This window comes from Marmota monax, unplaced genomic scaffold (assembly GCF_021218885.2).
Source record: "Marmota monax isolate L192 unplaced genomic scaffold, Marmota_monax_Labrador192_F-V1.1 WCK01_AAM20220418_F8-fsc00048, whole genome shotgun sequence".
NCBI classification, from domain to species: Eukaryota; Metazoa; Chordata; class Mammalia; order Rodentia; family Sciuridae; genus Marmota; species Marmota monax.
In genome coordinates this window covers 13,333,764-13,345,945 of record NW_026694895.1, presented here as the reverse complement: position 1 = coordinate 13,345,945, position 12,182 = coordinate 13,333,764, and the positions used below count along the sequence as shown (strand labels likewise).

The following is a 12,182-nucleotide window of genomic DNA, read 5'->3' as shown; positions in this document are numbered from 1 at the left end:
GTAACAATAGAAAACGACCCTCACCTTTGAAATGTCATGGTATTTTAAGACTGTGTCATTTCAGAAGACTCAATGTGGGGGGAAAACACACACAGAGAAAGATTCATTTTCCATAGTTTTCTGCCTTAAAACAACCAAAAATATAGGGAAGGCAACATTTCTCAATCTATTACATTTTAATTTTTTTATTTCTCTGTAAATTCCTTTTTGATTGTTGTTGAATATAGTGAAATTAGTGGGTAAATGTGAGTTCACAAACTGACCTTTCTAAGAGTATGTTTTAAACAATAAATCATGGGATCAAGTGGTGAAGGTCTCTGTCAATCTTTTGATTCTATCTTAAATGTTGTGAAAAATACAGTTAGATAATTAGTTCAACATATAATTAGATCATTACATTTATGTATTTTATAAAAGGAGTAGCTGTGATCTTATATATACTAGAGAAGTACAAGCAGTTGGTACCATTAAAGTAATATTCAAACATTTACACCTCCCTAAAGGTGTTTATAAGTATACAGTAGGTCTCCATATTTAAAAGCTAACCATCTATAAAGAAAAATATGGCAAAGGGGTAAATATGATGCAACCTATACCCACCATGAAATAATTTGGTTGTAACCATATTGAAAATCCCTCTCTTGACATTTCTTGACAGGATATACCAATTGGTTCTCATGGAAGTACAGAATCTTTTTCAATTTCCCAAGGTCAGGCCGAAGGGCAGTCAGTTCCGTCAGGTTAAGTACTGAGCTTGCAAAGAGGATCCTAGGAAACAAAGAAATTAGGGTTTACTGTCCCAAGCATGCTTGAAGAGGTCATCTTTTGCCCTTTTCTCCTCTTTCCACTTCCCATCCCAAGCAAAACATATCCCCTCTAGGGACACATCAATAGTTGAGCCCTAATACCATGTAGCAGCATTCTAAGTTTGATCTCTTAAAAAGCAGCTGCTAAGAACTATAAAAGCCCTGAATCTCATTGGTCTACTCAGCTCAGTTACTGAGAGATGCAAAAAAAAAGAAGAAAAAAAAAAAACTGGATGGATTTTATTGAAAAAGGCAAGAAAAGCTCTATCTGAAGGACAAATGGAACAAAGATAAGGCTGACTGGGGAACACTTTGCTTGCCAGTTTCATTACACTTTACTTCTTTATGCAACCAACTACTGAAATTCAATATATAAGTAGGAATGGCACATGTTCATGTTTTGACATAAACCCTTTTGATTTATGCAGTAGACTTATCTAGTATGGTCTTTTTCTCTTGGCATTTTTTCTTGCCCTCCTTTTAGAGTATCCCATAATTCTTATATTTATTTTTTTTCCTTCTCCATTACTAGACTGCTAATGGCACCAGATATACAATCTAAAAATCCCTTATATAAAGCACAGATAAGAGGTGAAGGAAGGTTGATTCTTTGTCTTTGGATAAAATGAAACTGAAAGCATACCTCTATGCATGTTTTTAAATAAAAACAAGTATGTATTCATTCTCTCATTTCACAAGCATTTACTTAAATGTCTAGTAGGTGACATGGTCAAAACAGGAAGAACAGAAAAGATGGGGGGGGGAAGCTTAGCAGGATGAATACTGACATACACAAAGTATCAGAGGAACAAACAGAAAGGAGTACTAATCATCTGGGACAAGCTAGGAATGCTTCCCTAATGCAATGCCTACCACAAATGGACACAAAAAAGGAAAAGAAAACCATCCCTGAGCAGCTGAGAACATTCAGATGGCACAATTTTAACAGAATGCCACCTTTAGAATATAATATAACATATTTGACCCATAGAGCTTGAATTCCCATTCCAAAAAAGTTATGGTCAGGAAGGTTAAGGGTTTTTTTTTTTTTCCACCCCCTAGGATCACCCTGATAGGAAGTGGCAAAGCAGAGACTGCTGGTCTTCTAAGCCTGAAGTGCTTTTTATTACACACTGCTCTGAATTGGTTGTGGACCACTTACATTGCAAATGCTTTTTTCTGTACTTAATAAATACAAAATATCATCCTTGTTATTACCATGATTACAACTACTATAAATCCTCCCTTGCTGACAAGCCAAATGGCTAACTTCAGGTGTTTATGTGATCTGCAGCACTAACCTTTCACACAAGAAGAATGATGACATAATGAGTGCATGTATCATAAATAGGAATTCAAGTGCCTTCTTCATGGCACACAAGAAGCACATAAGACCAAAAGCTAACAATCCCTCTTTAAACCACATTGCTCCAATAATGTTAGGGTTTATTTCTTTAAAGTTAAACAAAAATAAAGTTATTACCAAGGAGGTGCATTTAGTTTTTAAACTGTTCATCTATATACAACTAAAGCAAGAAGTAAAATCATGGTCACAAAATGCCCTATTTTGTTCAAAGATATCCCCATCACCACCATCAAAGTATAAGCCTTTCTAAAACTTACACTGAAAATTCTGAAATATGAAGATATTTAATTATTTACAACTCTGATCCTTAGTGAGGAAAACCACAAAATCCTAATTTCAATCAAACAATACTTTCCTTAAAGGGGAATGCATGGCATCTTGTGGGTCTAGTTATTGAGTCATCTTCCTTTACTCCTATTCTCCCTGCCCCTCCTCACTACCTACACCACTGTAAGCAATGATTCCCATTTTTAATCATTAAGTCCTGAGCAAGCTCAATGTTTTTCACACTCAAAGCAGAAAAATGAATTAAATACAGCCCCTATCTGACATTAATTACAAAGGAAAAAAAAGGTACCTCTTATAATGAAGTAATCGGGTAGATACCAACTTAACCAAATAATCAAACAATATGATCAATAATTGGATAAAGTGGAATCATGTATTCCCAAATATGATGCACTGAGATAGATAAAAATCATCAATGTAATATTTCTGCTGCAAATGCCTGATCTGAATTTGGCAATGAGGAAATGTTCAAATAGCTTAAAGAATAATTGAGCTGGATAACCAAAAATATCAATGTCATAAAAGAAAAAAATCTAACTTAAAGGAAAATAAAGAGTCTCCAAAACACATTCCAGTGTTTGATCATTGAGCGGAATACTGGAATAGGATAAAAACAGAAATGAAAGCCATTATCAGAGCAACAAGGAAAATGTGAATATAGGCTGAAAGTAAGATTTTTATCAATCTCGAGTTTCTTAAATATAATACTTTTATTGCAGTCATCTTAGAATATTCATGTCAAATTATTTACATGTGAAGTGTCATGATGTCTGCAACTAGCTCTTAAAATACTTAGTAAAAATGCTACTACTGCTAATAAATATTCATGTGTATACAACTACAAAGAGAAATGCCAAATGTATTTTAGCAATTGACCGATCTGAATGAAATTCCGTATATGCAATCCATTGTCCTATTGCAAATTTTTGGTGAGTTAGACCTTTAGAAAACTATGGACTTGGTGGGAATGTGAACTGAACAGTACTTAAGTAGAAGAAAAAAAAATTCTACATTCCATAAAAAAATTAGCGCATCATACGTTTCTTGACATATCCAGTCATCAATTCGTAGGTCAAGATTTTCTTCAGAGTGGACTATCAGTAGCAAATGTTGAGCCAACGCAAGTCCTTCACTCCACTTTTTCTATATGCCCACTCTCCATGCTGATGCATAAAAAGAACGAAACCTTCCAAAGAAAACTTCCCAAATAAGGGAATGCACTACAGAAGAGAAATGATGACGATTTTCATAACATTAACCATTTGAGACTGCCCACTTAAACACTTCCTTCAGTTTAATCATTAAAAGAAAATCAACTGTAATTTTATGATACATCTTGAAACAGTACTCATTTATATCTCTATCATTACTGAAGTACTAATCTTGACTTTATTATTTGTAAAATGTTGCTTAAACTGGACCACAAGCAATTCCTTAAATCTCTAGTTTGACACCCCAAAGAAATGATGAAGGTGCCCACAAAAGAAATGCAAGCATAAGCAATTTTTACTTTTCCCTCTACCATCACTTTTTAAAAGTTGATAATTACACAATGAATGGCATCAGTCAATCAGCAGCTAATCCCTAGGCTACCAATGTTCACCCTGCCTCAGGTGTTATTTAAGCAATAAATCCTAACAAGGTGTGCTTTATCATCCCACAGTGTGTCTCTGGCAGGAAAGGGCACAAGGTGATAGCAAAAACCACTAGGAACAAGATAATTCCTGACAGCTGCTGCTTGAGCGCAAGTTAAATTGAACAGTTTATCTCAGCATGAAGATGTTATAAGGTTTTATGTTTAATATTTTTAAATTAACATAAAACCCTGAGAAAGCAGTTGGACAATCTTTCACAAACATGACATACTACAATCACTGTATAAGCTGGATTAGTACTTATTACCATGCTACTACAGAATTAAGCTGTTTTTAGACCACCAAAGAGCTTTAAATTGCAACTTTTGTCTCTGTAAAAGAAACCTATATTTAAAATGTCTGCTAAATTCAAATTAACGGCTACATCATTAGCTTACCATTTCACCCAAAGTACTAGTAAGTTGCTATTATAATCGTCTAACCAAAATGGCTCTATGCTGCAAGCGTATTAGCATCATTCCCCGTATTTGGGATAGTATCCATATACATGTTTTGATTGTTTCCAGCTCACATTGTATCTATAATTTGAGTCATATTTGCTTAAAGAATACAAAACAATTTAACACAATAAAATTTAAGATTAGGGATTGTACTCTTTTTTTTTTTTTTTTTTTTTTTTTTGCTCGGTTTGAATCACCCAGTTGCCTGCTTTTCACTCTATTTCTATGTAAAAAGAGATGCCAAAATATACCTAAGTCCTGTAGGAGTGAGAGCATTATTATCAAGATGCTACTTTTATATCTTAAACAGTATGGAAGGAAGTGAAATAAAAGTACAGAGGGCACACATTCAATATTCCAGCCACTGCCCATACAATCTAGTAATAACCCTTCATAGGCTACGTTATCTCACTCTTGCCCCTTGAAATCTTTACAACAGGCCCCCTCCTCCCTGAAACCATTTATCACATAAGGGGAAAGAGTAAATAATTTAACACAGATAACAGTTTGAGCTGTGTAACTCATCTTAAATAATTTTTTGGTATGGCTTCCGCAGCCCTTTGACAAAAGAGCCAATTCTTCCAGCTGTGCCACTTTGTTCAATAACCTAAACTCACAATATGGATTCATGTTGTTCAGCCTCATTACCAAAGTTTTTGTTCTTCTCTCTCTTGGATTCTTGTTTGTTAATACCTTCTCTGCAGGATCCTAGTTTCTATATTTTCTGTGATGATGGAAAAGTTCTATAACTCTACTGTCAATATATGACGAGCTACATATAGAAATTAGTACTTTCAATGTAGCCAGTATAGTTCAGGAACTAATTCCTTATTTAATTTGATCTGGTAAATTTAAGTTTAAATTTAAATGAATAGTCATATGTTACTACTGGTTACCATATAGGAAAGCACAGCCCTAGATAGACCAGCTTTCCTTAACCATCTCTCCTTTATCCATGGAACCTAAATGCAATTGTTTGCCTGATTTTTCTGAATAGATTTTTGACCCACTTGTGATAACCTAATTTCTAAGTTTCTCTTGATTACTTCAGTTTTGACTACCAAGCTCTCCAATCCTGAAAGACACTACATTTTTTTCTTATAATGATTAAAAAGTACATACCCCTTATAAAAAAATATTTTAAGTACAAAGAAATGCAAATTAAGTGAATGACACCTATAATCAGCCCAAAGAGGGGTAGCTACTATTCACATTTAGGTGCTTATCTAGCAAATATATGTTAAACACCTACTGTTTGCAAGGTACTAGGCTAAATGAAAAATAAATACTAAGCAAGAAGAAAACTACAGGGCCAAGGAATGAAGATCAAGGACACCAGAACACTTTGTTCAGTCAAGAAGTGGCCAGAGGTGAGGCTGAAGAAGTACATGATCCCTTGTTAAGATATGAAAATAATCGTGGATTTTATGATAAAAAGTAATGGAAAGAGACTTAAGACTTTTAAGTTAGGAAATGACATAAGTAGATATGAACTTTGGTTGCATTTAATTTTATTATTTTTACTTTATAATAGGAATATCTATTTTATAGACTTTGTTTTGATTTTAACTCTTAAGAATATGTTGTTTTACCATGTTGAAAATACTTCTAAATCATGATTTTTAATAGATTTGACTACATGGAATATAATAGTATCTTCAACAAGGGTATGATTTTTATATTCATATGTTTACAAAGTTTTGAAAAACGTTCTATATTTCTATTACTTTTGTTTAAGTATTTTATAAGATTTTTGAAGATTACTTTTTAATACTAGAAAACTTTACTCTGGCTACTGTATGGAAAACACACTGCAGAGAGTTGTTGGAAGACAATAAAGGAGAAAAGAAATGACAGTGGCTTTGATTAAGATGTCTAGGGCTGAGGGTGATGTCCATTGGCCTGCCTGGGTTTTCTGATAAAACTGGAGGGGAAGAGTATGATTGCTTTCTTCACTTTATTACTCAAAGAGTATCTTGCCACTGCTTCAATATAACAGGAACAAAATGATATATACATACATAAATGAAAATCACTCTCAAACATTTCAAAAGTCTTTGGAGTCAACATATTTTTTAATTCATGAAAGCTGTCTAGGAATACAACTGAATTCTAATATTCATTAGTCATCATTACACTAAATTCATCGATATACAAAATTAACACAAAATTGTGCTTTACTTGTCAGCTTCTTGATTTTAATTAGACCATTTCTACTGCATGTTTAAATGCTATGGATTTTCAAAAACTTTTAAGAACACTAAATAAGAAAACGCTTTGCTAAACAATTAAAACATAAGATGGAAATCTTATCTAAAACAAAAGGAAACACAGTCATTTGATTCCTTAGGTTCTTGTAATGGGTAATTTATAGGTTGTTAAAAAAAGAGAATCCAGTTTCCCCCAAACTGTCTTATAGTATGAAATGGCATTACTTAATCAGGCAGTTTTGCTTTTCTCTACCACATAATTTTCCCATAATGTACTTAATATGATGGCTATAAGAGCACAGTGGACAAAAGGGTACTGTGTAAAAAGCAATTGACAGGAAGGCAAGGAATCAAGCTGTGTAGATATAACCGGCCCCTAGGCAATAACTCCAGCACAAGGTGGGTTTCTTAACATCTATCCACTGCATACTTAAAAAGACAAATTATGTAATACCTGTTGAGCTTCTTTAGCTAAAGGTGCCACTTAAATTCAGGTGTCTCTTAAATTACTTCAGCAACCTCTTAAGTCTTTTAATTCCTGGTGTCTGGCACAGTGCCTAATCCATAAAAGACACTCTGCAATTATGTTCCTAACAAGAAAGGAAGAGAAAGGAAGACAGGGTAGGCTTACTATTGAAAAAAAAAAAAAAAAAAACTGTAAGTTTAATTTTTTTTACTACATTCATTTAAATATTTTTTTATATATGTGCTCATTTCTTTGTGGCCTGGAATTCATTGCTAAGAGTTTTGGGGTGTGTGTGTGTGTGTGTGTGTGTTTAATAAGATCAAGGTAATATGATTCACTTAGAACATTTTTAGATATATCTATTTCAAACTTTCTATCAAATAAGTTAACAAATCAGAGTACTGTGAAGTCTCTTGACTTGAGAATTTACGAAGTACCAGATATCACCCGGTTAAAAAAAAAAAAAAACAGTTGACAATATAATTGGTAAAACAAGTCATAAATTCAGGAAACATTAAACAGTATTTAACAAGATAAGTGACAGCTCTGTTCTGCACACACACACACAAAAATGTCAAAAAGCAGTGAACAAAGGTGAAGACACTAAATGCTATGGCAGTTCAGAGGAAGAAAAAAAGCAAAGAAGAGTGAAAAAACAGGATATCTCAGGATTTGGGTGAGGCAGAGGAAGATTAGTCCTGAGGTCTCTGGTATAAAGGTCAGAGATATTTGAATAAGTTAGACAAGAGAAAAATAAATGGCTGAAGTTACATTTTGAGATGGAAAATAAGAAAGATAAGCAATCAGATAAAATTGGAAAAGTAGTCTTCCAACAGACCTGAAGGCAAGATAAGTTTATACTTTATCCATTAGCAATATAGTGACCACTGGTACATACATTATTATACATTCTCTATTTCTTCTTATTCTTAATTAAATGGTTTATCAATTCTTATTTGCCATGAAAAATGGTAGTAAAATGAGAAAAATAAAGAATCAAATAAAATACCATCATCAGTCATTACCACACTTAAATAAGGGAGGTGGCTTCTAAAATATCCAGATACAGAAGAGGTTAAACAAGTTCACTTAAAATCATGGCTCTCCATCATTTTTTTTATTTTTTTTCATTCCCTATCAGCTGTGGATTGAACTCAGGGTCACCTTGCCACTTTGCTACATCCTGTCCTTTTCATTTTTTTATTTTGAGATACAGTCTCTTAAGTTACTGAGGTTGGCCTTGAGCTTGCAATCCTCCCATCTCAGCCTCCGACTTGCTAGGATTACAGGTGTATACCATTACACCTAACTTCCATAGTCACTTTTTGATAATGAATTCCTTAAGCCACCACAATATTCTGGTGTTGCTTATAATTTCTAAAGGAAAAAAGGCAACCAAATATCAAGCCAGAATCTTCCTGTATATTACCTTACTCAATCTTCTCCACCACCACCCTAATAGTGATGTCCCTGGTTTATTGATCAAGAAGTTAAAACACAAAAGGTTTAATTAAATGCTAAGAGATGTGTTTCACATCCAAGTGGTGGACACCCAAAGTCTGTACTTTTATTCCTAAACTTATTATGAATCATCTCACTCCTGAATGTTTTTAGGTTAACTGTACTTAACAATGTCTGTGTTTGAAAAAATAAAAGAATGTAAAGGGTGTAAAAAAAGAACTAGGCTAACCTGAATTATTTTATTTCCTCTTTGAGTTATCACATATTTTGCTAACTGACTAGACTGCTCAGTAGGAGTACAAACTGTGGAGAGGAGAATGACCATCAATGAAGGCTTGCCTAAGGAGATGCCCTCTGGGCAAGATCTTAAATAACACAAAGGAGTACACCTACTAAAATACCATGGGGGTAGTCAGGACAATGAGTTAGGCACTTGCTGGCACTGCAAGTGAAGAAAGAAACAAATGTCTACTATGGTCATTAAAAGGGAGCACCAATTGGTGACTCAATGGGTTGTAGCTTCCATATGCTAATAGGTAGTGACAATAATCCTTATCACAAATGAAGAGAACAAATCAGAGGCTACAGTAGAGGTAAATACAGAGACAGGTTTTACACATGCTAAATATCAGGAGAAAGCCCAGTAGTAACTAAAGATAATGGATAATAAGCTAATAAAAGAAAATGCACTGGAGAATGGAGTAAAACAAAGAGCCTGGTCACAAAATATGTCTATTAAAAATGTGGGTTCTGGTTTGTTAGATAGATAATTTTACATATCTCTTTTACAGGTTTCCTCAATAATTTATGTTACCTTATATCCTCCTTTTAAATTATGTAGTCCTTGATGAGATAGATTAAATGTGTTATTCTTTACTTTAGTATCCTACAGTTTGCCTAGCATAGCACTTATCACTCTTAGGGCAGGCCCTCTATCATTCCTGTTCCCTATCCTACCCAAGTGCTGAATAACTGCCCAAATAAGAGAATGAATGAGTTAAGCATTCCTTTCCCCAATGACACTGAGAAAATGAAAATGGTTGATTCAAGATTTATAATAAAGAGTTCTCCTACTGTTAATAAAACACATGGGAGCTAGGTGTGGTGATACACGCCTGTAATTCCAGCTACTTGGGAGACTGAGGCAGGAGGATCACCAGACCTGGGCAACTTAAAAAGAACCCATCTCAAAATAAAAAGGGCTGGGAATGTAGCTCAGTGTCAGAGTACCACTGGTTTCAATCCTCAATATGCAAAAAAAAAAAAAAAAAAAAAAAATGAAGCATAAATGCCCCATATTACTTGAGCAACCAACAGGATTCTAGGAAGTTTTATTTGATGTCATTTTAGACTAAGCCCATTACTTTCTTCTTAGGGTTCCTAATAATATTTCAAGTACTGTTCTCCATTTTACCATTCTAATATATGAAGTACTCAAGATCCGATCCAAAGACAAGGAACTCACGGGGAAAGGAAGGTGTCAACCTGGTACAAAGATCAGAAATGTACAATATCATGATAATAGTTTCTGTCATCTTCAGGGATTCGTGATCCTCATCCTTGAAGAAGCAAGTTGATTAACATGCAAAGAGCATCTAACTTGCTGAGTGTGCTGGGAACACTTCATATGGTATTTTATCTCCATAAACTAATATAATTAGTATGTGAAATATTTATAATTCATCTCATGATTAATCTATTGTAGAAGACTATTCCTTAACAGCAGCATATCATTTTATATTGGAATGTTCTTTGCCCTTTAGTTCATGCCACTTGTGAGTCTCTGGAGTACATTTCTAAACACTATATGTCAGAAGACTGGAGACCCAAGGTAATGGATACAAGTTCTATCATCCTGCCACCTGCATTGTCTAAGTTTATACATATGTAAGAACACAGTGACCAGTCTAGCCAGAATGTTGTCACTCAAATAGATACAGAAAACTCAGCTCAGGCACAAGCCTGGGGAGAAAGAGCACAGGTAAGAAAAAGGCTTTTGGACACTACCTCCATTTAAGCTTGAGTATTATGACACAGTAATAATTAAAATAAGCATAACATGAATAACAACAACAACAACAATAATAATGTCTGCTTCCTGGCACATCAACTAAGCTATTCCTGACAATCAAGCAGAGAAACTTACTTGGTGCCCAAGTAACAACTGAGCTAACAAGGGAAAATATGGTGACTTGCTATTTACTGGGTCACTTTTAAAACTATCAAACACAAAACAAAATATTTCATAAATATTCAGCCTTTTTATAATAGGTCCAGGATCTAAAATTTTCAGTGCTTATCAGAATTAGCTTTAAACTTGCTTCCCAGAATGCTTTACTCTATTGTTTTACCATTTGATTCGCAACACTTTTTGTTATGCTTTTCAAAGATTATCTCTGTGTTTTGATTATTTCTCCTGTGTTTGTTTTGGCAAGTCCAGGACAGTTCTTTGAAGTAATCCCCAAATTTGGTGCTTAATATGCCATTTGGAGAAATATTTCCTGCAAATAATTGAGTATCCCCAGTGTTTTGCTATTTTACACATCACTTGCATCATAAGAGTATCATTAGATAATTAATTACAAAAGTCAAAGCTAACAAAGTGTACTGTAAACAGTAGGCACTCAAGAAATGTTTGAGGACCAAGTTTTCAATAATATAGTATATCTTCAAGTGAAAAGAATTCAAAGTGTGAGTCCCAGGACTGTGTCCGGGTCTTTTATACTCTTATTTTAAACACATTTCTTATTATAAACTTTGATTTGCTAAATCCTGTGAAAATTCTAATTTTAATTACTTAGTCTATATCACAAAATGGAAACATTTGAAAGCTAACTTTTTTAAAAGATCAAATAGGATAAATTAAAAATTAAATGTCTCATATTTGTGATTATAAGTGAAACAAAAACATTTTTTTAAAAAATATGCTTTCCTTGACCACAACTCAAATAATTATTCCCTTTTTAAAGTAATTTATAGACACATAAATAGAGGTGAAAACAGATGAAAAGTACAAAGTTCAATCTATATAATACTGTTAGGATGATCTTAAATGATGTTTCGGGGTGATTCTACACAGCCTACATTGATGTAGCTTCTTTCTGAGATGCATTTCTCTTAGTCCCACCTAGCACAGCTTACTAGATTTCAAACTCACACATACTCAGCAAGAAGGAACTATGTTCACACTTCCTAGGTCACACTTCCTTACCAAGTGACTGAGCACAAAAGGAGGTCACCTGCCTCAGATCCAACAGTTAAGGCAAAGCTGGAGCTCATACAGTTAGTAAAAGAAAGGAGACCATAGTTGTTGGTCGTGAGCGTGACCTCCTATTTCCAATCAGAGGAAGCAACTTCAAGTTAGAAGTTTGTATGAAACATTCTCAACTTAAATGAAGAAAAAGTCTGTTCATGCACAAAAAAAAAGCACTTAGAGGGGCTGGGGATGTGGCTCAAGCTGTAGCGCGCTCGCCTGGCATGCACGGGGCGC

The 12,182-nt window shown here is 34.2% G+C and overlaps 1 protein-coding gene across 9 annotated transcripts in view; it reads right to left on the bottom strand.

Moving 5' to 3' along the window:
• The window catches only part of Gtdc1 (glycosyltransferase like domain containing 1), a 382,956-nt gene that overhangs the window by 204,138 nt on the left and 166,636 nt on the right, over positions 1-12,182 (bottom strand). For all 9 annotated transcript variants that reach the window (XR_009225165.1, XM_046426876.2, XM_058573487.1 and 6 more), the window contains one exon: positions 601-768. Coding sequence is in view for 8 of the 9 variants with exons in the window: in XM_046426876.2 (XP_046282832.1) it covers positions 601-768 (168 nt within the window). In the remaining variant the exon portion in view is untranslated. The remainder of the gene's footprint in view (positions 1-600; positions 769-12,182) is intronic.